Genomic DNA, 24,882 nt, shown 5'->3' with positions numbered 1-24,882 from the left:
GTCCTGATGGTGAAGGGGATCGAGGATTGGTCAGCCCAGTTCCCGAAGAGCATGGCCTCGCTCTTGCCTCGGTTTACCTTGGCCCCCGAGGCCCGTTCGAACTGGTCACATATGCACATGAGTCTGCGCACAGACAGCGGATCTGAGCAGAAAATGGCGACGTCATCCATGTACAGGGAGGCCTTACCTGCAGGCCTCCGCTGCCAGGAATAGTCACCCCTCTCAGGCTCGCATCCTTCCTGATGGACTCAGCAAATGGCTCTATGCAGCACACAAACAAGGCAGGAGAGAGAGGGCAGCCCTGCCTGATTCCAGATCTGACTGGGAAGCTATCTGATTCCCACCCATTGATTGAGACTGCACTGACTCTAGGCCTGCTCCAGAAGTAACTCTCAGACCATGGGCCCTTCAGGACCCCACTCTGGAGCTCAGGGACATCTGGTACTTGTCTTGCACCAGCCAGGTCACTGTGTGCAGGGATAAACAGTGTCTTCCATATCCAGACACACAGATCTTAACACATAACGCTGGATACACGGGGAAATGTACAAGTTTAAACGGATGCAAAGAGGGATGATCCACCCGGATAGAGATGAGAGTTCAGGGTGTCACATGACCAGCTTTTATAATTGGATAGGGATCACTGTCCTTTCTAATGAAGAGTGGGAGCGGGGCTGTCGGATGGAGAATGAGGATTTCCCTCCCAATTCAGCTGCAGCACACGGTCTGTGCTTTCACCTCCTGGAGCGATCCCTGTTCCTGATGTGGGCAGCGCCTCAAACCTGAAGCTCTTGGTGTCAAACCCCTGTGTGTCTGCCTTTCAGGCTCCCGGGAACTGGGGACAGGCTCACGGTTTCACAGTTAATTGGGTGTTTTTTTTCCTGATACGAACCAATCATTCCCCTCTGTTTGAGTTGGAGGAAATGATCACATTTCCATCGAACTTGGAGAATGGACTCACTACAGACGTTTTTCTTTGTCATTTCCAGTCCATTATCAGCAGCTTTTACCCCAATCCGTTTTTGATGGGAATAACGACAGCGGATTCCCAGAATGTTGCTGATCCTTCTCTCCATCTCCCTGTGTTTTTCCCAGGTCTCTCCCGGTAAGTACAGAATTCAGCTTTCCATTCTCTCTCTCTCTGTGTGTCTGGGGTGAATGTGAATCTCTTGGGGAGAGTTTGAAATGGGGGATGTTTGACCAGCCGCCTGTTATACAGCCAGCCTGATCTTTTACACATTGAAGTTAAAAATCACACAACACCACGTTCTCGTCAAACGGGTTTATCCGGAAATACAAGGTTTCGGAGCGCTGCTCCTTCACCGGGATAACTAACGGGGCAGGATCATAGGATACAATTCAGAGCAAAAGCTCAAAGTGTCATCCAACTAATGCGGTGTATGAACTAACCGAGATTGCTGTTAAATCTTTAATAACTCAGGTTTCAGTTTAGTAATATGTAAATCCCAGAACTTATTTCAGGTCGCATTCTCGAGATAACTTAAGGTTTTATCTCAAATAATGTGACATTTCAGCTCAGACAATGCATTAAAGGTGTAAGGTCTGTGTGTATTCCAACCTTGAGTCAGAATGGTTCTTTTTCCAAATAGGAATTTATAAAATGTCACATGGACTGACTGCCTACAGATTGTACGTGTGCGTGCATGTGAGAATGTGTCATAGTGTGTGCACGAATATGACAGAGTATATACCTTTGAGAGGGTGAGCTTGTGAGTGCGTGTGTATGAGGGTCTGTGTGTGTGTGTGTGATCATGTCCAAGAGTGTGTGTATATGTGTACCTGTGTGTGTGAGTGTGATCGTGTCCAAGAGTGTGTGTGTATGTGTACCTGTGTGTGTGTGTGTGATCGTGTCCAAGAGTGTGTGTGTATGTGTACCTGTGTGTGAGTGCGATCGTGTCCAAGAGTGTGTGTGTATGTGTACCAGTGTGTGTGAGTGTGATCGTGTCCAAGAGTGTGTGTGTATGTGTACCAGTGTGTGTGAGTGCGATCGTGTCCAAGAGTGTGTGTGTATGTGTACCAGTGTGTGTGAGTGTGATCGTGTCCAAGAGTGTGTGTGTATGTGTACCAGTGTGTGTGAGTGTGATCGTGTCCAAGAGTGTGTGTGTATGTGTACCAGTGTTTGTGAGTGTGATCGTGTCCAAGAGTGTGTGTGTATGTGTACCAGTGTGTGTGAGAGTATATAGTGTAGTGGGGTCACCTGGAGTGTGCCAAGAACCCAAGATCCCGGTTGAGGCTGTCTTCACGGATACTGAACCTGTCTATCAGCCTCAGGACATGGTGTAGTTTCCCTGCTCCCGTGAAGTACTCGACAACAAAGGGTACCATATCAGTCACATCCCGTGTCTGTCTCCTGAGGAGGTCAGTTCAGTTTCTCACTATGGCACATCTCCTCATCTGAGCAGATTCAGTGTATGTGCAGGGCTTGTCCATAGAGGATGACTATTTTAATTTGTTTAGGGTGGAAGCTAGGGAAGTGTAACATCGTGAGGTTATCTGTACGTTTGCAGTAGAGTGAGGTACTGAGGTGTCTCACTCTACCGCACGTGTGTCCAAGAATGAGAGAGATATTAAAAAGTGGTCCATGGCAAAGCTGATGGTGGGATGAAAGGTGTGGATATCACTGTGTAATTATTTCAGTGACTCCTCGCCATGGGTACAGATAAAGAAAACATCGTCAGTGTATCTGATCTATAGTGTTGGTCTGAGGCCCTGTGCAGCAAAGGAGTCTTGTTTGAACTTGTGCATGAAAATGTTGCCATATTTGGGATGCAGAGTTGGTCCCCATGGCTGTTCCATGTGTCTGGATGAAGAACTGGTTGTCAAAGGTGAAAAAGTTGTGGTCGAGGATGAAGTGGATGAGCTGTAGGATGGTGCCTGGAGATGGGCAGTTGTTGGGATTGAGTACTGAGGCTGGTGATGTTGTCCTGTGGGGGTGCTGGTGTAGAGTACTGAAATGTCAGTTGTGACAAGGAATGTTCCTGGCTTGCTTGGTCCATGACAACCAGTTGTTCATCTGGACACAAGGCCTCTTGGCTGCACAGGACCTCTAACCAAATGCTATACACCAGATACATTGACAAGATTTTCTTCCTCTGAACCCATGGTGAGGAGTCACTGAAATAACTACACAGTCATGTCAATGAGTCTCATCCCACCATCATGGACTACTGTTTACTGTCTGTCTCATTCTTGGACACATGCATCTCCATCAAGGATGGGCACCTCAGTGCCTGACTCTACTGTAAACCCACTGTTAACCTCACAATGCCGCACTTCTCGAGGTCTACCCGAAGCATATTAAAACAGCCATCCCCTACGGACAAGCCCTACGCATACACAGGACCTGTTCAGACGAGGAGGAATGCGATGGACACCTGAGGGTGCTGAAGGATGCCCCTCATAAGAACAGGATACGATGCTCAACTCATTGATTGCCAGTTCTGACATTCCACAGCAAGAAACTGGAATGACATCTCCTCAGGAGACAGACACGGGATGTCAAGTACTTCCCGGGCGTGAAGAAACCACGCCATGTTCTTCGCAGCCTGCAACAGATTGAGGATGAGCACCTCGCCAAGACCTTCCTACGCCTCCACTTCTTGCCTTCAAACAACCACCAAACCTTAGACAGACTACTGTTCAGAGCCTTCGGGACAACATTGACCACAAAACCATACAACCCTGTCATGGCGATCACTGCATGACATGTCAGAAGGTTGACATGGATAGTCCCAGTACCCGTGGGGCACCACCCACAACTTACACAGCAGGTACCCATGTGACTCAGCCAACATTGTCTATCTCATACACTGCAGGCAGGAATTCCCTGAGGCATGGTAAAATGGAGAGACCATGCAGATGCTACGATAATGGACGAATGGACACCGCATAACAATCACCAGACAAGGACGTTCCCTCCGAGTTGGGGAACACTTCATTAGTCAAGGACATTCAGCCTCAGATCTTCAGGTGATATGCAACAATGAGGAGTGGCCAAGAAGAGGCTGATAGCCAAGATGGTACCCATGGGGATGGCTTCAACCGGGACCTTGAGTTCATGTCACACTACAGGTGACACCACTACAGACACGCGCACACACATGCACGCATGGCCACAGTATCACACTCACACAGATACTGTCTCATACTCATGCTGTCACTCAGTCTCACACACACTCACGTGCACACCCTCCCATAGGTTATATACTCCATTATACTCATGCACACACACTATCAAGCACACGCACACACACAGACACACATTATCTCCCTCTCTCCTGCACATGCACACACACACACACACAGTTCTGCTCACACACATACTCTCACTGTAATTGTACCAGCCGCCACCGCTTCCTGTGGCAGCTTATTCCAAATATGCCCCATCCTCTGCATGATAAAGCTGCACTCATCAGGAAAGTGGGGAGTATTCCATCAGCCTTGTGGCTACTGTCTTGTAGCTGTTGGAAAGGTTTTGGGGAGTAAGGAGGTGAGTTATGTATCACAGTATTCCAGGGTTCTGACCTGCTGTTGTAGTCCCTGTGTTTATGTGATGACTCCATTTAATTACTGATTATTATCCAGGATGTTGATCGTGGGGGATTAAGTGATGGTCACACCATTGAATGTCAAGAGTGGTGGTTCGATTGTCTCTTATTAGTGATAGTAATAGCCTGGCATTTATGTGGTGCAAATCTTACTTGCACTTGTCAGCCCAAGCCTGGATGTTCAGGCCTCAGTGTCTGAGGAGTTGCTAACGATGCCGAAGATCATGCGATCATTGGTGACCAGCCCCATTTCTGACCCAATGATGGAGGGGTAATCATTGGTGCAGCAGCTGCAATTGGTTGGGCTGAGGACATTCCCCTGGGGAACCTCGACAGAGATGTGCTGGAGCTGAGGGGACTGACCTTAAACTACCACAACCGTATTCCTGTCTGTCGCACATGACTCCAACTAGCAAAGAGTTTACCCCGATTCCAATTGGTTCTAGTTTTGCTTGGACTCCTTGATGCCATACTTGGTCAAATTTGGTCTTGATGTCAAGGGCTGTCGCTCTCACATCACCTCCGGAATTCTGCTCTTTTTCTGTTTTTGAGCCAAGGCTGCGGTGAGGTCGGGAGCTGAGTGACCCAGGGGGAATGCCAACTGGGCATCACTGAGCAGGGTATTACTGAGCAGGTGCTGCTTGGTAGCACTGTTGATGACACCTTCCATCACATCCCTGATGATCAAGAGTAGATTGATGAGGTGGTGGTTAGTCAGGTTGGATTTGTTCTGCTTTCTGTGTACTGTTTCCCAGAGCAATTGTTGGCTAGTTGCTGATGTTGCAGTTGAACTGGAATGGCTCGGGTTAGGGTTGGCAGGTTCTGTCGTCAGTTCTGGATTGTTATCAGGGTCCATAGCCTTTACAATATCCCATGCCTCCAACTGTTTTGGAATGAATCAAATTGATTGATGATTGGCATCAAATGGGAATGTTCAGTGATGATTGCACAGTAGATGCAGGGGACCTTGGAGGAGGCTGAGAAGGAACTTTCATTCACCACTTCTGGCTGAAGGTTGATGCAAATGTTTCAAAACTATCTTGAGCACTGATGTGCTAGGCTCTCCCATCTCATGCAACCAACACAGATGATCACTTATTCAGTCCCCCTGGAAGCTCCGTGTATGTTGGATTCCCACAGCTGCCACCATCTGTTAGGTTCTGTTCCTGAGGTTTCACACAAGAGATGCAATTTGCGCACACGAACTTCTGCAAACAGTTAAAGTTTATTAAAGCCTGTACAAGTGAGGTGACCCCCTTTGACACTCTTTGCAGGTGTGCAAAGTCAAGTTAAAAGAAGACCCGAACAAAGGAAACACATTCCCTTTGTACAGGGCAGTTGGTAATGCTCACAGGTACACTAGCCACTACCCTTCCCATAGCCACATGTTACCCCAGGTAGAGTGTTAGGATGAGGTCATCCTCGGAGATAACGTAAATGGAAATTTACCTCTGTACTGCCTTGATCTCCTGTTTAGAATCTCAGATTAGGATCCTGATGTTGAAATGGGAGTAGTTGACCAAAGGAAGCTGTCATCGTGTGGTCATGATTCAATTGGATCAGTTGGTGCTGTTTGGAAATGTTATTAATTTATTATTAATCAATTATTTCATTTGTTTATTTGACAGACACTGGTTCCTTTACTGTGCTGTACACAAGAACCTCTGGGATGATGAATGGCCCTGAGTTTGTTGGGGTGGCAATGCTCAATGGAGTTCCACTCTCCTATTATGACAGTGACACCCTGAAGATGGCTTCCAGGCAGCAGTTCATAACAGACTATCTCAATGCGGACAACTGGGATTATCTCAACCTCCTGGGGAAGAAACGTTATGATGTGATGAACGAGATTTTGAATATGTCCATGATATCGATGAACCTGACAACTGGTACGATGAGTCAAACTGTCATCTCCCACCGACAGCTAAGTGACAGTGGCTGTCCAGGGAGCTGGTTGCTGCTTCTTGGGCATGAAGCAATGTTTTTCATGTTGTTCTGCTCAGTCTCCAACTCCAGATGTTTCCACTGTCCCCAGCCAGCCCCGTCTGAAATCCTGCTTCATTCTTGATTATATCCACTCATGGATCCTCCCACTTCCCCACAACCTGACCCTCGATTTCTGCAGGTTTCTGTGCTTCCCACTTATACCCAATGGGTATCTGTCGGTAAAGGTGAGGCAGAACTGCTGAGCAAGTTGACAGAAAGAGAAATATGCAGAGAAAGGAAAAGAAAAGTGACCAATGGGCAGGAAAAGAGAGATGGAATACCAGAGAAACTTAAACAAAGAGGTAGCAGCAGATATGATGGAGAAAGGGCGAGGAAGCCTGAGCAGACAAGGTGATAGTGAAGTGATAGAGGGGAAAGCCTGGTAAAAGAAAGCAGCACAGCCACAACATGCAAGGGACTCATTCAGCCCGTGATACCTCTGTCAGCTATTTGCACGAGAAGTTTGGCATCTTTCCACTGTATATACTCGTGTATAAGTTGCATTTTTTGAATTTTTTAAGCTGAGATTGGATACACGAGCATTGTCTTCAAGGGGATGAAATTTATGTTTGGTATGAGTGAAAACCACGGACAAACAAGAGCCAGATCTCAATATAAAATAATAAACAGCAAAAGGAAAAAGAACGATGGCCATTATTGAATATCTATCTCTGAAATAACTGTCTCCATTCTGCCTGCTACGATGGAACGTTACTGTCGTACCCCATTCCAGTTCCCAGTATCCGTAAAGTACATGTAGGTCTACACATGCCATACATACTCGAGTAATAGTGGCATTTTTTGACTACTTTTTAAGGTTAAACTTATTGGGTCAACGATTACAGGAATACTACATCTGAGGGGCTGAAATTCACACAATCATAATCTATACCGTATCGTTAGCAAAAGCCCAACTGATGGCGAAACGAAAAAGGAAAACAAAACACAAGAATTACAGTAATTCTGAAAACCTGGAGCAGAGCATGATGGCTGATGGACTGGAAGACCCAGAACGGAGCAGTCCGGCCAGCAGACTGGAAAGCTGGAGCGGTGTGCAATGGGCAGGCACACTGACTTATAAAGAAGAACTAGGGTCAACTTTTACATGAGATATATGGAAAATTCCAGATTTGATGACCAAAAATAGGGGGTCGACTTTTACATGAAATCAGCTGATTCTTGAGTATATGTGGCATTTGAGAGGGGTGATGGCCTGCCTCAGAGCTTTGCTGAGGTGACTTCTGCACTTCTTTCAGCAGCAGAACAAGCTGCTTCTGGGAAGGCAAAGTCTGTAACAAGCAACACCCAGGATCTGTCCCTCTGGTGGTGGGTGAAGGTCTCTGTCACTACCTTGTTTGTAGGGTCAGTAACTGCTTTGGAGTGTCTAAAACAAAATGTCATAGTGGTGGTAAAATGTTGCCCTGAAGCTGATGTCACCATTTGCGATATTTCCCTTGTGTTGCAGTTGATCCTGAAGGCTGTCAAGTCAGTTTTTAACAGTATCCTTGAGAAGAGATTTTGGGTGCCTTGCTGGTCTCTTTGCACTGGCTTCTGCCCCCTATGGCATATCCTTGGGAATACAGCTGCCTCCTTCCATCCTGGACACAAGCCCAAGCCCGTGAAACCTCGTTTCCATGATTAGTGCCTTTCTTTCCATGTTGTGCCATAGATGCAGGATAGATCCCAGAGATGGGAATTAGTCTCTGTAGCCTTTTAACCTGATAGATGTAAGTTGTCCAGGCTTTACTATCGTAGAGAAATATGTCAAGGACACAGACAGTGTCAGTAAGGTTCCTGGTTCTGCAGGTCAACTTATTGCTCCTCCCCCAGTTTGATGAGACGGCTGATGATGCTGTGGCTGTCCTTCCAATACATGTGCTAAGCTCTTTGCCAAGAAATATCTTGTCTATCACCAGCTGAATTTCCTGACTGCTTCCAGTGGTGTGATTAGATTAGATTACATTACAGTGTGGAAACAGGCCCTTCGGCCCAACAAGTCCACACCGACCCGCCGAAGCGAAACCCACCCATACCCCTACATTTACCCCTTACCTAACACTACGGGCAATTTAGCATGGCCAATTCACCTGACCTGCACATCTTTGGACTGTGGGAGGAAACCGGAGCACCCGGAGGAAACCCACGCAGACACGGGGAGAACGTGTACACAGTCAGTCGCCTAAGGCGGGAATTGAACCCGGGTCTCTGGCGCTGTGAGGCAGCAGTGCTAACCACTGTGCCACCGTGCCGCCCACCGTATGCTGTTGATCATCAGCAGAGATACACAGCCTTTCCTGGATCTACTTTTGTCTTGAAACCAATGGTGAGGTAGAACATGAGACAGGCGTGGGGTATAAGATTCATGAAGCTTGGAGCTGTTCTTCGATCTGGACAATGAATGCAGCAACATTCATCAGCCTCTCGACGTGTGGGATAAAGACATACTGCATTTTTTGTCTTGACTTTCAGGTTTGTTCATTTGAGGAGTTCCTAATTAGATTGTAAGGATTTAAAATCTTTTCATGTCAGCAGGGAAAGCATACATCAACATGACAAAAAAAGGGAACAAAACAAAATATGGGTTAGGACTCAGGCCAGTCCAGGCCAGGCCATTCTTATTCCATCTGTTACAGTTGAGAGATCCATTGAACTGATTGGTACTGTGCACATTTCCATGGAAGCACTGAATGACAGGATAAAGCTCAGCAGGTCAGCTGATTCTCTCCAAAATCCAACAGAGCCTGGTCTCCTCATGGTGTCAAATACTTTCATGAAATCTCCAAAAGCAAGGTAGAATTTATTCCTTTTTTAGTTGCAGTCTGCCTTCTCTTGAAGCTGAGATTGGGGTATACTCATGTTGACAGTATCTGTCTGATCTGAAGCCCCATTTTGTTTCTTGTTGTATGCTGTTGGCTGGTTGACGAAGTCTTTGACTAGTGCTGGAAAAGAGCCCATTGCTTGTGAAATGCCATAATAGCTGTTTCAATTCCTTCAAGGGCCTTTGTTCTTGTATAACTGGCTGAAGTTTACATCGCACACACCCTGTGGAACACAACTTTCTGTCTCTCTTATTGAAGTGATGGACAGAGGGGCATCAGAAGAAGTAGGGTTTTCCATACGTTCATAACCTCGACTGGTATTCCATCCTTCCAGGTACTGTCATGGATACACAGGAGTCGATGGCTTTTTCAAGCAGCATTCCTGATGAAGAGCTTATGCTTGAAACATTGACTCTCCTGCTCCTTGGATGCTGCCTGACCCGCTGTGCTTTTCCAGCACCACACTTTTTGATTCTGATCTCCAGCATCTGCAGTTTTCACTTTCCCCTTTTCAAACAGCATGACAGGTAGCCACAGGAGAGCATTAAACACCAGCAGAGAGAATATCTGGATCACGTATGGACAGTTAGAGTAGCCAGTCTGTCCAGTGAGTCATTCGCTTCTTCCTATCAGCAAGTACATTCCTGTCTGTGGATCTCAAGAAGTAGGTTTGCTGGTGCTGTGCATGAGTGTTCTTCTGATATTATCAGCATGAAGGTTACCATTGTCACGAGTAGCCGGATTTCTCCCCATGAATTCATGCAATACTTGGAGGGGCAGTACCTTACTGCATTCTGCACAACTGCCTTCTCCAGTGTCAGACTGGCACATGCTTCAGTATTAAAAGACAGTTTATTAGCCAGGTGAGCTGTGCTGTTCACTTTGACAGGAGTCCTTTCTGTAAGGTTGGGTCTTGTTCATGTTCATGTTTCTTTGCCAGATATCGTCATTGCAGCTTTGTTGTTAACTGTCTGCAGAGTTCTACCTCAGTGCTATCTGTTGAGTCTTCATGTGGAAGGGACTGTCCAAAACTTCTGAGCATTTTTGATACTTGTCATCAGTTTTTATGTTGAACATGCTAATGGCTGGTGTGTCACTGTATTTGGACATGTCTGTTTGTCATGTACTGGTGTGCACCTTGAAACGTTGACATTAGCAACATAATGTCCATGCTCTGTACAAAGTCCAATAAGCTGTCCATTTTGTCAACGTCAGAAAATAAGTCTGATCCAGTTCTTGCTTTAAAATTCCCAAGAGAAATTATTTATCCTGGGGTGGCAAATGCCGTATAATATTGCCTGGAGTATCAGAAAGTGATCCTTCTTTTCAGCATTGACACCCAAGATTGCTGTGCAAGTACTCACCGTGTTGACAAAGCTTTAATCTGCTGGGAGACACTGGGAAATGAAGCTTTTAAAGGATGTGACAGGCAATTCCATTACGTGTATCAATCTGTTAGTGGCATCGAAACCTCGTTTACAGTGGTCATCTATCCTTAGGTCGTGCCTGTAGAAAGTGTACTTTGCCTCATTTATTAATTCAGTGTCAGCCAATGTCAACATTGTGTAGCTCACAAGAACATAAGAGCTCGGAACAGGAGTAGGCAATTCAGCCTCTCGAGCTTGCTCTGCCATTTGACGAGATCATGGCTGATCTCATCTCAGTCTCAACTTCACTTTCCCACCTGCTCTGCATAACCCTTCAACCCATCACTAATTAAAAATCTTTTATCTTCTCCTTAAATTTACTCTCAGTCCCAGCATCTCCCACACGCTGCAATAAAGAATTCATAGATTCTTTGAGAGATGTACTTCTCCTCATCACTGTTTAAAATCTGCTGCCCCTTTTCCGAAACTATATTGTCTCGTTCCAAGTTGTCCTACATTCGAAGACATCCTCTCTACGTTGACTTTGCCAATCCCCTTTCATACTTCTCCACAAGCCTGAATAAGTCAATCCCACAATCCAGCTGTCTTCCTTTTCTGCTGAATCACTCTCAAACCAATCCTATGTCCAAATCTTACCATATCCCTGAACGAATTTGAAATTAATCACATTGCTACCATAACCAGATTTAAATCGCAACATATTCTGAAATTCACACTTTCTCATCATAGCCCTGTAGGAATTGAAAGTAACCCTGTCCCCTCTGATCAGACTATTATCCTGAACCCTGTATTTTTATTTGGGGAAAGATGCTCTTTCACCTCTAATCAGAATGTGACTCGAAATCCTTCTGCTTTTCCCTCAAACCAGACAGTGTGTAATAATCTATTAATTATTGATGATCAATCCCTGTTTTGTCATTGACAGGAATTCACACTCTCCAATGGATACGCACTCTTGAGGTCAGTGAAGATGGTTCAGTGAAGAGGTCAATGAGATTTGGATTTGATGGGAAGGATTTTATCAATTTAGAACCAGACAGAATGAAATGGATTGCATCCAATCACTTTGCAAGAATGACTAAAGTGAAGTGGGATTCCGATGAATCCTGGAATAACTATTGGAAATGGCAATTGGAAACAGAACTATTCGACCTTTTAAATAAATACTTGCGAGTTGGAAAGGAATATTTTGAAAGGAAAAGTATGTATTTCTGTTTTGCTCCATGTTCTGATCTAACCTCACTGATCTATGAAACCTCTCCCATTCCATTCAGTGTCTGTCTGTTGTTTGTGTTTTCACCCTTTCCCATCACAGTTCAGCCTGAAGTGTTCATCTCCAGGGGGGAGCCCAATGGTCAGGACAAGCCGCTCACTCTCTCCTGCCTGGTCACTGGGTTTGATCCTGTAGACATCGAGGTGACCTGGCTAAGGAATGGAGAGGTCATGTCTGGGACCCAATCCTCGGGAGTTTGACCGAACCATGATGGGACCCATCAGATCCAGAAAGAGATTGGGATCAATGCTGGGGATGAGGATCAATACGACTGTCGAGTTGCACACAGCAGCCTGGCAGAGGCCCAGCTCTATCAGTGGGGTAAGGGACTGGAGAGTGTGTGTGTGTGTGTGTGAGAGACAGAGAGACAGAGCCAGATTAGACAATTCAGAGGACACTGATTCACTATTCACCTGCAAGTACCCACCTTGCTCACTATGTTGATATCTTGTGTTGGTCTCACCGAGTTAAATATCCTAATTCTAAGTTTGAAAAGTTCTCTGGATCCTGAGCTTCCACAGCCATTTGATAGAGAATCCCAGATTCCCCGGGGCCCTGTGATTGGTGAAGTACTCATCGATTTCACTCCTAAATAACCTCATCCGAAATACAAGAAGATTCTGTTGCATTCAAGGCTTCATAGAACATTCCAGCACAGTACAGGCCCTTTGGCCCTCGATGTTGCACCAACCTGTGAAACCAATCAGAAGCCTATCTGACCTGTACTATGCCATTTTCATCCATATGCTTATCAAATGACCATTTAAATTCCCTCAATGTTGGTGCGTCTACTACTGTTGCTGGCAGGGCATTCCATGCCCTTGCTAAACTCTGGGTAAAAAAACTACCTCTGACATCTGCCCTTTTATCTATCATCCCTCAATTTAAAGCTATGTCTCCTTGTGCCAGCCAGCATCATCTGAGGAAACAGGCTCTCACTGTCCAAACTCTGATTATCTGAAATGTCTCAACTAATTCACCTCTCAACTTTCTTCTCTCTAACGAAAATAGCCTCACGTCCCTCAGCCTTTCCCCATGAGTCCTTCCCTCCATACCTGGCAACACCCTAGTAAGTGTTAGGTGCAGGGGTAAATGTAGGGGAATGGGTCTGGGTGGGTGCGCTTTGGCGGGTCGGTGTGGACTTGTTGGGCCACACTGTAAGTAATCTAAGCTAATCTAATCTAAATCTCCTGTGCACCCTTTCCAAAGCGTCCACATCCTTCCTGTGATGTGGCGAGTAGAACTGTACACAGTAATCCAAGAGTGGCCGCACCAGAGTTTTGTTTAGCTGCAGCATGACCTCATGGCTTTGAGCTCAAACCAGCTACCAATAAAATTTAACACAACATACGCCTTCTTAAAAACCCGATCTGAATGGCAACTTTCAGGGATCTGTGCCTGGACACCGAGATCGCCCTGCACATCTACACTACCAAGAATCTTACTGTTAGCCCAGTACTCTGCATTTCTGTTACTCCTTCTAAAATGAATCACCTCACACTTTTCTGCATTAAACTCCACTTGCCACCTCTCAGCCCAGCTCTGCAGCTTATCTATGTCCCTCTGGAACCTGCAACTTCTTTCAGCACTATCCACAACTCCACCAAACTTAGTGTCATCCACAAATTTACTAACCCATCCTTCTACACCCTCATCCAGGTCATTTATCAAAATGACAAACAGCAGTGGCCCAAAACAGATCCTTGTGGTACATCATTAATAACTGAAGTCCAGGATGAACATTTCCCATCAACCACCACCCTTTGTCCTCTTTCTGATCCAAACCACCAAACCACCTTTAATCCCACGTCTCTGAATTTTCTGTAATAGCCTTATCAAACACCTTACTGAAATCCATATACATCACATCAACGGCTTTCCCCACATCCACCTGTTTGGGCACCTTCTCAAAGAATTTAATAAGGTATGTGAGGCATGTCCTACCCTCACAAAACCATGTTGACTATCCCTAATCAAATTATTCCTCTCCCGATGATGATAAACCCTGTCTCTTCTGATCCTTTCCAACACTTTACCCACAACAGACGTAAGGCTCATTACCAGGGTTGTCTCTGTTCCCTTTTTGAACAAGGAGACATTTGCTCTCCTCCAGTCTTCTGGCACTCATCCTGTCGACAACGGCAACATTTAAATCAAAGCCAAAGGCTCTTCAGTCTCCTCCCTGGCTTCCCAGAGAATCCTAAGATAAATCTCATTTGGCCCAGGGGTCTTATCTATTTCCACACTTTCTAGAATTGCTAACACCTCCTCCTTGTGGACCTGAATCCTGTTGAGACTAGCTTCAGCACTAGATATGGTCCCAGATTGTTCAACAGCCAGACAGTCAGAGATCGGACAGATCCCGAGAGAGGAGGGTCTGGACCCCTCAGAATTCCTGACTCACTGAATGCGATTTGTCCAGGATGATTCAACTTCCGATGGTCAATTGTCTAGCATCTGGAAGCCTCTGGAAAGATCTCAGGTTCTGAGTTTGAGTTGGAGATTTGAAGGGTTCTGACTCACTTCCGTAATCAGATAGGAAGCATGAAAGGGATAGGAAGCTTCTTTAACTCCTAGTGTGATGATGCTGCCACTTTAAAAGGTTGTTGGTGTCCTAGTTTTTGTCCTGGTGATGACTGAGGTAAACAAGTTGTAAGGCCTTGGGGTTTTATTTTAAGTTGAAACAATAGAAGCAGTCTGAATGGGCGTGGCCAGCTCTCACAGATCCAGATTTCTCAGTTTGATTTTTTGTCAGTTGCATCAGAAGCCTTTGGGGTCTCAAAAGAGTTGGCAGCTTCAGTGGCTACTACTCTCTGCATTTTTTCTTGATATTATTTCCTCCGGGACTGAAGAATTGCATGTATGAACCTGTGACTGAATTTATCTTTTTGCCAAGGTGTTTACACGATGTTACAATATTGCAGCAGTTAATTAGTAATAGATACCGTATTTGGTTACATTTTTCAATTGTTGTTATTCTAAATTTCTTTCTTTTGTTTGTATTTTAATTACAGCGTTTAAGTAAATTGTGTTTTGCTTAACGTTGAGTTGTTTGACCATTTGCATTGGATCTGGAACACAGCATTTCCCATCTAGCTTTAAAATAAGAAGCAGTTCAGATCTAGACTACCTTCTTCAGATATTTTGAGGGGGCCTGGTGTGGTCCCTAACACCAGAGAGCTGGAAAACCGACCATCTCCAAACGTACTGCTGATCCCTCCATTCACACACTGACGAGGATATCTGGTCAGCGTGGGCAAGTTGGACTGAACATACACACTTGTTGTGTGACTCTTTAACTCCTTGACTCCATCCCCTCAAAATACATGACCTGATATTCTGCAACCAACACTTGACCTCTCCCCAGCACCAACACCAGCTCACCGCCTCCAGACGTCTGTCAGACTCGCAGTGCATCACCCTGGACAGACAACTGGGACACAACACAGAACTCCACAACTGGATCCCTAACAAGGCCTCCTCACCAGCCCATTGTGGCACCCAAACCCCATTCCATTGGTACTCAACATCCCCAACACTCACCAGTGAGTTCCCAAACTGCCCCTTGCCCAAACACTGAGGAAGTGCCTTTCTGGGACACCGAACTACACCCCTCCAACCATTCCCTCACTCCTTCACCTCACCCAAGGCCGATCTACCCCACCAGCACTAGTAAGGACAGGACACAGAGATATTGGGGAGAATGGGAACTGAACTGTCTGGGGAGGTAACCCCCAGGACAGGCACAACACGATGTTTATACCCCTATCAATGGGATCCTTGGTGACTTCACTGGAGAGTGAAATCGGGAGAGGGTCAAACCCGCATTTCAACCAATCCCAACGATTCCCAACAGCTCGGAGCAGTTATAATTGTTCCCAATCAACACAGAGTTAGAAATAAATCCAGGAACAGAGAGAATCCTGATATATTTCCAATGTGTTTCAGAAAATCTGAAAAGCAATTGGCTGCATTCCCAACTTGGAAGCCTCATTGCATCAATGGTCATTCTATTGGCTGTTATTGTCGGGATAGTCGGAATAATCGTCTGGAAAAGATCACAGAGAGGTAAGAATCAGAGAGAGGGGAATGTTGAACTGAGGGGACAGAGTGAGTGGGGGGGGAGTCTCCAGTACTGGGAGTACAGGGCACTGTGGGGAATGGAACTGATTGAATTCCCACACACAGATACACACGTATAAACACATCACGTTCCCTGTCTGATCTTCCTTTATGTGATCAGCCCAGACCAGGTCTAATATTGATCATTAGACCCACTGCACCCAATCAGACCCTCACTGACTGAATATTAATAGAATGGAAGGGATTTTCTGCATCTGGAGGGGATGCAGGGGAGGGGAGTGTGGGAATGAGGATTTCTGACACAATCCCTGTAAAACCTTCCTTACTGCCTTGTTTGTGTGCTATCACCTTGATAAATTTTGAACAGCTGTTTACACTCTCTGAGAATGGATTATTCCCCATCCTAATGGACATTTACTTTGTTTCTGCAGATTCACCAAAGGGGACCTACACAACAGCTCCCAGTAAGTGGCTGAGGGGACAGAGTGTTGGGAATGATGGATAAGGTAATGGGAGGTGTAGATCAGATCACCTGCAGTGTGGAGACAGGCCTTTCAGCCCACCCCTCTGAAGAGTAACCCACCCAGACCCATTCCCCTACCCTATTTTTACCCCTGACTAACACACCGAACACTATGGGCAATGTAGCATGGCCAATTCACCTGACCTGCACATCTTTGGATTGTGAGCAGAAACTGGAGCACCCGGAGGAAACCCACACAGACACAGGGAGAATGTGCAAACTCCACACAGACAAACACCCGAGGAGGGAATTGTACCCGGGTTCCTGGTGCTGTGCGGCAACAGTGCTAACCACTGAGCCACCGTGCTGCCCCTATTAGAGTGTAGAGTTATATTTGCCAGGGTGTTGCTCAGGGTGATGGGTCCGTCTCCTCACAATGCTGTTTCTCAGCCAACACTCTCTTATCGTCCTGTTTCTCTACTCCATGTCCCCAGTGTCTCTCCTTCGAACTGTCACCCTCCATTCCCTTCCCCCAATGCCCCTCCCTCCACTCACTCACCCTTAATTCCCACTGGGGGGTGCTCGGAGAGTCTGGTTAGTTAGTGCTGAGGGTGATTAAATCCTGGGTCCAGTGAGTGATAGAGAATATCTCACACTGTCTCATTTTATATTTGATATAACTTCTCACATTCTGTTTTTATTTTCTCAGCTTCTGATATCTCTGGTGCAGCTTCTTCATGATTCAGTAAGTGACATGTCAACTTTTCTCTGACTGAGATTTATTCAGAGTTATATTCTCTAGATTTATTTGTAACATTTTCACATCCCTCCTGACCCTGTCGCATCCACCCAGAGACTGTTAGACACTGTCAGACTAATTCCCCTCCCCTCCTGACCCTGTCACACCCTCCCAGACACTGTTAAACCCTGTCAGACTAATTCCCCTCCCCTCCTGACCCTGTTCCACCCTCCCAGTCATTGTTAAACCCTGTCAGACTAATTCCCCTCCCCTCCTGACCCTGTCCCACCCTCCCAGACACTGTTAAACCCTGTCAGACTAATTCCCCTCCCCTCCTGACCCTGTCCCACCCTCCCAGTCATTGTTAAACCCTGTCAGACTAATTCCCCTCCCCTCCTGACCCTGTTCCACCCTCCCAGTCATTGTTAAACCCTGTCAGACTAATTCCCCTCCCCTCCTGACCCTGTCCCACACTCCCAGACACTGTTAAACCATGTCAGACTAATCCCCCTCCCCTCCTGACCCTGTCCCACCCTCCCAGACACTGTTAAACCCTGTCAGACTAATTCCCCTCCCCTCCTGACCCTGTCCCACCCTCCCAGACACTGGTAAACCCTGTCAGACTAATTCCCCTCCCCTCCTGACCCTGAAGTGATTGCCTCCTGTCTGTCCATTCCTGACCTTGTGTGTTTCCTGGGCCCCAGTACAGGACATTCCTGGAGCCTCATTGCAGAATAACAGGATTCTCCTGTTCCAGTGTGAACATGGACACCATTGTCTATCCTTCCATATCACAGCAGACACACAGAATTACAGCTCATTGTTCACACTCAATTCTTTCAGGACTGAGATCAATTTTTCTGGGAATGTGTTTCCACAGATTGAGCAGTGGATCCCAGATCCACAAGTTTGGATACTGGTTCTTCAAGAGAGACCTTCTCAAGTCGTGTTTCCATCCCGTCTCAGAAGTGTGAGCAGTGTCACCGTCAGAGGGATCTTCACAGATGGTTCCTCCCTCACACTTTCTCATCCTCACTGTCTTCAGTGGGTCACTGATTGACCTGAAATGAAGCAACGTCCTGAGGGAACTCGGAGACAGTTTTTATATTGAAGGAAATAGGTTTTGCATCTGACGTTAACAAATTTCAAATGTTATGTAAATCTCTGTTTGTACAAATATCATAAATATCAGTTTGTACAAATTCTAATTCTTAGATAAATATCTATATAAATTCTCTAAATCTGATTTATTGTTGAATACTGAAATCTATCACTACTTATCACCATTGTTTAACTACAATCTCCAATATGTGTCATTTGTAATCACTAGAAGTTATTTGTGGACTTATTAATTTTGATATTTTTATTCATGATCTCACAAGAACGATTCTATTCATTTACACAGCAGCAGCTTGTGGCTCTTGGAACCAGCAGATGCTGAGCTTCAATTCAATGTGAACTGGGGGAGTTAAGACCATATCCATCTGCCTCTATTGTAAAATCCAATTCCCAAATGATAACTCCATACCCGTCAACACAATCAGGGAAAGTCCATTCCCAGAGAGTGGGAACACACAAGTGTGAAGGAATGGAGATTGTGTCAGAACCTGATGGAGATTCTGGAGATCGCTTCCATTCCATCTAATGATTGGCATGTCTGAGCCAAGCAGCCTGAATTCATTGGATGAAATCAACTGTTTTTCTTAAACTGCCTTCTGTGGGAGATCTATTTAGGTTAGAGATAGACCAGGTGTGTCGCAGGTTACTGTTCCAGGTTAGTGTTAGACTGGGTGTGTCCCAGGTTACTGTTCCAGGTTAGTGATAGACTGGGTGCCTCCTGGTTATTGTTCCAGGTTAGTGATAGACTGGGTGTGTCCCAGGTTCCTGTTCCAGGTTAGTGATAGACTGGGTTCCTCCTGGTTATTGTTCCAGGTTAGTGATAGACTAGGTGTGTCCCAGGATGCTGTTCCAGGTTAGTGATAGACTGGGTTCCTCCTGGTTACTGTTTCAGGTTAGTGATAGACTGGGTGTGTCCCAGGTTACTGTTCCAGGTTAGTGATAGACTGGGTTCCCCCTGGTTATTGTTCCAGGTTAGTGATAGACTGGGTGTGTCAAACATCACAGGGATTCGGTGAATGGATTAAAATTCATTGATGTATTCTAATAACGTAAGATCCATGTGAAAAGTGGCAGATTGTCCCCGATTAGTAACAGCTTGAAGAGATCTATTTAGGTTAGAGATAGACCAGGTCTGTCCCCGATTACTATTCCAGGTTAGTAATAAACCGGGTGAGTCTTAGGTTACTGCTCCAGGTTAGTGATAGACTGATTGTGTCCCTGGTTACTGTTCCAGGTTCGTGATAGACTGTGTGTTCCCAGGTTACTGCCCCAGGTTAGTAATAGACTGGGTGTGTTCCAGGTTACTGTTCCAGGTTAGTGTTAGATCAGATGTGTCCCAGGTTAATGTTCCAGGTTAGTAATAGGTATGTCCCAGGCTAATGTTCCAGGTTAGTGATAGGTGTGTCCCTGGTTATTGTTCCAGGTTAGTAATAGACCAGGTGTGTCCCTGGTTATTGGTCCAGGTTAGTGATAGACCAGGTGTGTCCCAGGTGACTGACCCAGGTTAGTGATAGACTGGGTGCCACCGGTTACTGTTCCAGGTTAGTGATAGATTGGGTGCCCCCGGTTACAGTTCAAGGTTAGTGACAGACTGGGTGTGTCCCGGGTTACAGCTCCAAGTTCGTGATAGATTGGGTGTGTCCCGGGTTATTACTCCATGTTAGTGATAAACCAAGTGTGTCCCAGGTTACTGATAGACTGGGTGTTCCCTGGTTACTATTCCAGGTTAGTACTCTTCTGTTTAACACACCAATTCCTGTATTGTGTCCCAGACTCTCTCTTGTATCCACACTGACTCTATTGAATGTCTGATTCTGTGTTCGTGCTCTGTTCTGAGAGACTGCACTATTTAATTCTGACCCAGCTGAATCTGGCTGTGTTTATAATATCAGACAGGATTCAGACAGTGTGATAAAGTGGTGGATTGTTGGAGATTGTCACTGTAGGGATGTGAATTCATGGTGGTCTGATGGGAATGTGTATAAATGTTTGTTAAATTGTCCCTTTAATTTTGTTCTACAAACACTAACTAATTGATTGTGATCAACACAGCAATTTCTGGCACTGAAGATTTTCCTGTTGTAACAAAGGTTGCCATGGTGAATGGAGTTATAGTTAATTATCATGTCAGTAATATTCAAAGGACAATTGCCAGGCAGCAATTCAAGGCACAATCTTTCAATCAGTGTTCTGGACCAGGCCAGGCCCAACAAAACACTTTAAGATGGTCACCCAGACCCGAACATTTTCCTGTTTTAAAGGCAGATGTGAAGTGAATATTCCAGGAGTGATGCAGCTGGTCAAACCACTCAGCTTGAAGCAAAACACAACTTATTTACACTCTACAGTTGAAACATGAACAAAAGAAAACAGAATTCGGAATAACAACGATTTGAAAACCCAACTGACCCGATATAGCAATTTAACTAAGGAGCTGTTGCAATCCCTGTGATGCCCCACAAACATATCTCTTGGCAAAAAGGAATTTCAAACCCAGGTTCTTACAGGCAGGAGAGATTGCAGAGAGAAGAGTCAGGCAAGAAATATCTGTTGAAGCATGGAACCTTTTTTTTTAACTGTAGCAGCTTCTCTGCTACCAGCAAGTTCTGACTGCCTGCTGAAAACAAACCAAACTAGAAAATGACCTGAGCTGGGAGAACTGGCTACTCCCCTGCCATTGTTTAAAGTAGCCATTTACAGACATATTGGCACCTCTGCCTTTACAACCCCTCTTGAAAAAAGCTGAGGACAAAATAACCTTGTCAAAGGGGCAGCATCGTCATACTCTCCAGTCCCTCTTCCTTCAATACTTCACTCTCCACTTTCTCATCCTTTCTTCACCAATAGTCTTCAAGATCCACTCACTCACCCTGTTTTCAGTGGGATTTGAAGGACAAGTGTTATCGATGATTTCGGGAGAAATCACCAGCTCTTCTTCAAAACTGTTTCCCTTGATATTTTACACAAATTCCTGAGAACAGACAGGATCTCGGTTCAACATCTCATCCGAAAACAGGCAGCATTTAAATTAAATGTCCCATAGGTCTTTGCAGCTTTAGCTGTGTTGTCTTTATTATTCATCTTGGTGAGTTTTCTCCCAGTTAGTGTCCTCAGTCATTTCTGCACAAACAACAAGGGGCTCTGTCTCTGTGAAAATCTCTCCAGTGACTCTTTTAAACAAACCTTATAATCTTCCTGCTTATCTCAAAATGTACAGAAATGACCATCTTCAGGATTAGATCCTCAGACACTGGAACCCCATGAGCTGAGCATTGTCACCGTGATTCATGGTCAGAACATCGATAGCTGGCAGCTCAGCTTTTAGATGGACTTCAGTGTCAGGATCTTGTTTAACCACCTGATCTCCATTGGCAGTGCCAGGTCGCTCAGGGGAAAGTGATTCCAGTTCATAATGTGGCCTGAGTATTTGACCCACATTTCAGTCAGATAGATGGATCCAGTGGGTAGATAGGAAGAAGGAGAAATTACAGTGAAAGGGAAATAGACATTGATGCAATGTTAGATAGCAACAGTACATATATGCACACACTTGGACACACACAAACTGACAGGCTCACCTAAACCAACAGGCACGCAGATCGTGATACAATGATAAATCCATATGTCTATAAGTATTTTTTTTTAAGGCAGGGCTAGATAGATTCCTGTTCATCAAAGGGATCAAAGGTTATTGGGATGAGATGACAATGTGTCACTTAAAACATGACTGGATCAGCCAGGATCTGATTAAATAGTGCAGCAGGCTTAAGGAATCAAATGGATTACTCCAGCTCCTAATTCTCATGTTTATACGCTTTACGATATCGGATCGTGAACAGACCAACAATGAAGAGCTACAGATCTTCACAGTTAGTCTTTTGTTGTGGAATGATTAAGACACTTGTGAGCACAATATTCCAGTCTGGCACACCGAGGATTCCAGATGTCATTAACCGAGAGCTCTTCAAGAATATGGCACGGTAGCTCAGTGATGCCTCACAGCACCACCGAATTGGGTTCGATTCCAGCCTCGGGCGACTGTCTATGTGGAGTTTACACATTCTTCCCGTGTCTGCATGGGCTTCTTCTGGGTACTCCGGTTTGCTCCCACAATACAAAGACGCGCAGATTAGGTGAATTGGCCACAGTAAGTTGCTCATAGCATCCAGGAATGTGTAGGTGAGGTGCATTAGTTGGAGGTAAATACAGGATAATGGGGAATGGGACTGGGTGGGTTACTCTTCGGAGGGTTGGTGCGAATTTGTTGGGCCGAAGGGACTGTTCCCACACTGCAGGGATTCTAAGATTAACACTGACCTGGCTGTGAGATGTGAGTGAAATCAGGAGAAATTCACCCCTCAGCCACACGTAGCCCTCAGGTTGGGGAGTGTAATAAGTACTGAATGACACTTTACAATTACAAAATAGATCAGGACAGAAGGAAAAAGGATACAGAATTCAGATTGTATGGATATACTGGCGAGTAAATGGTAAACATTGGAGTCACTCTTTAATGCTGTGTGACATGAAGGAGGGTGAGAGTAGGATCTAGCTATATTCCTCTGATGGGCTGCTCATCCTGAGCAGTTTCCTGTGCTCCAGGGCTGTTCCCAGTGATACACAGTGAGAGAAATACCAACTGCTGCTCAAGGACCATCAATGTGGTAAAAGCTCTCTTCGATCTGCCTCAAACATGTTGGTCATCCAGAGCTGAGAGTTGTCAGAGACTGAGTGTTGCCAATCGGTACATTCCAAGGTTCAGAGCCATGTGCTGAGGGCCACACTAAAGCTTGGGGGAGTCACTGCAAAGGCTTGAAAGGGAAAGGCCACAGGCTGAGACCCACCTGCCACAGTGCACCGAGGGGCTGCAGACTGCGTGAAATCCACCCCCTCCCCAGTTATATGATTCTCATGAACTATGTACCTTAAATATAAACTGAGATTGTACACATAGTAAAGGCACCTCAGAATGGTATTTACTGAAACAAAGTAAGCTGAAAAGTGCACTTTGTGAATTGTTAAATTTGAACTGGATTGTAGCTTGATGCATTTTATAAATAGACTGGTGAAGAAAAAAATGTCACTTTTAATATCTTTAATGTTCAGAACATCAAGAGGTGTTTATCTTGGTTTGTAAACAATTAATACATGCCAATGGTATTTGCCTGAGAACTTCCTTCATGGTTTCACAAGAAAGGCATAATCCCTTGGAATCAGCAGTTGTTGAGCTTTAATTTAGTGTGAATTGGGGGAATTAATACCAAATGTCAGCATCATTCCATTTTCCATCAGCAATTATTCACTTGGTTACTCAATGGAAGATGGCAGCAGATGAGGCAGATGTGAGGAACAGGTTTCATCAATTTGGTGAATCAAACATTCCCCATGTGGAGGTGAAGGGTCACCAGCTTCTTGGTCATGACCAATTTGTAAAGTTATAGAAACAGAAAGTGCTTTTTTAGATTACTTACAGATTAGATTACTTACAGTGTGGAAACAGGCCCTTCGGCCCAACAAGTCCACACCGCCCCGCTGAAGTGCAACCCACCCATACATTTACCCCTTACCTAACACTACGGGCAATTTAGCGTGGCCAATTCACCTGACCTGCACATCTTTGGACTGTGGGAGGAAACCGGAGCACCCGGAGGAAACCCACGCAGACACGGGGAGAACGTGCAAACTCCACACTGTCAATCGCCTGAGGAGGGAATTGAACCCGGGTCTCTGGCGCTGTGAGGCAGCAGTGCTAACCACTGTGCCACCGTGCCGCCCACTTTTTTTTTTTGCCCGACCTGCTGGAACAGGTCGGGCAACATCTGGGGGAAGAGAAACAAAAGCTAATATTTTGAGTCCAGTCTGACTTCTTCAGCAAAAAGAGCTCGAATGCTGAGAAAATTAAAGTAAATGCCGGAGAGCTGTAACATACTTTTGCATTGGCCAATGATGATGAGAGTTATGTGAAAGAAGAAAGCAGCTCATCAGGGATGCAGAAAGCAGAACTGGAATCCTAATTAAGGAGTCACAAACTGTACCTGCAGAATTATTCATGGTGATGGTTTTGTTTTTGTTCATCGAAGATTTTGTTTTTGTTAACAATGAGGGATCTTGGGGCACAGATTTTGTTTTGTTAATTGACCGAGTTTATGAAATCCTTATTGAACATTACCTATCCCGACTGGATCTGAGCCAAGGTGTTGATCTTTCTTTGGTTTCCCTTTTACATTTCCTTTTGAAAAGCGGCTGTTTCCTATTCTGTCATTCCCACCCCCTCTAGACCCACCTTTCGCTTCTTCTGTGATCAAACCAATTATTTCTGCTCCACATCTTTTGATATTTAATGTCTCATGTCTCCTGTCCAATCACAGACCATTAGTTGTTATCTTTACTCATCCTTCTCCAGTTTAAGTGCTTAAAATCTCTAACATTTCTAATGTTTTCCCA

At 45.3% G+C, this 24,882-nt stretch overlaps 3 protein-coding genes across 5 annotated transcripts in view; 2 read left to right on the top strand and 1 right to left on the bottom strand.

Annotated features, from left to right (window-relative positions):
- LOC148140874 (class I histocompatibility antigen, F10 alpha chain-like) overlaps positions 1-24,882 on the bottom strand; it is a 275,899-nt gene that overhangs the window by 119,131 nt on the left and 131,886 nt on the right. The window lies entirely within an intron of this gene.
- Positions 1,014-18,668, top strand: LOC122545104 (major histocompatibility complex class I-related protein 1-like). 3 transcript variants are annotated; one of them, XM_087979657.1, is made up of 8 exons: positions 1,014-1,105; positions 6,197-6,457; positions 11,687-11,962; positions 12,036-12,355; positions 15,983-16,102; positions 16,549-16,581; positions 17,290-17,325; positions 18,200-18,666. In XM_087979657.1, the coding sequence occupies exons 1-4, from the start codon at positions 1,054-1,056 to the stop codon at positions 12,167-12,169; spliced, it is 723 nt and encodes a 240-aa protein (XP_087835783.1). In that variant the 5' UTR covers positions 1,014-1,053; the 3' UTR covers positions 12,170-12,355; positions 15,983-16,102; positions 16,549-16,581; positions 17,290-17,325; positions 18,200-18,666. The 3 variants fall into 3 exon arrangements, with proteins under 3 accessions (XP_087835783.1, XP_087835781.1, XP_087835782.1); XM_087979655.1 differs by having other exon boundaries at positions 11,687-12,355; positions 18,200-18,668; XM_087979656.1 differs by lacking the exons at positions 15,983-16,102; positions 16,549-16,581; positions 17,290-17,325; positions 18,200-18,666 and having other exon boundaries at positions 11,687-15,271.
- LOC122546109 (class I histocompatibility antigen, F10 alpha chain-like) overlaps positions 16,036-24,882 on the top strand; it is a 34,326-nt gene continuing 25,479 nt past the window's right edge. The window contains exon 1 of the mRNA XM_087979041.1: positions 16,036-16,102. Coding sequence (XP_087835167.1) covers positions 16,036-16,102 — 67 coding nt within the window. The remainder of the gene's footprint in view (positions 16,103-24,882) is intronic.

The sequence above is a fragment of the Chiloscyllium plagiosum genome, unplaced genomic scaffold (assembly GCF_037043375.1).
Source record: "Chiloscyllium plagiosum isolate Xiang-an unplaced genomic scaffold, Cpla_swu_hap1 HiC_scaffold_35, whole genome shotgun sequence".
NCBI classification, from domain to species: Eukaryota; Metazoa; Chordata; class Chondrichthyes; order Orectolobiformes; family Hemiscylliidae; genus Chiloscyllium; species Chiloscyllium plagiosum.
This window is presented reverse-complemented; position numbering and strand designations above follow the sequence as displayed.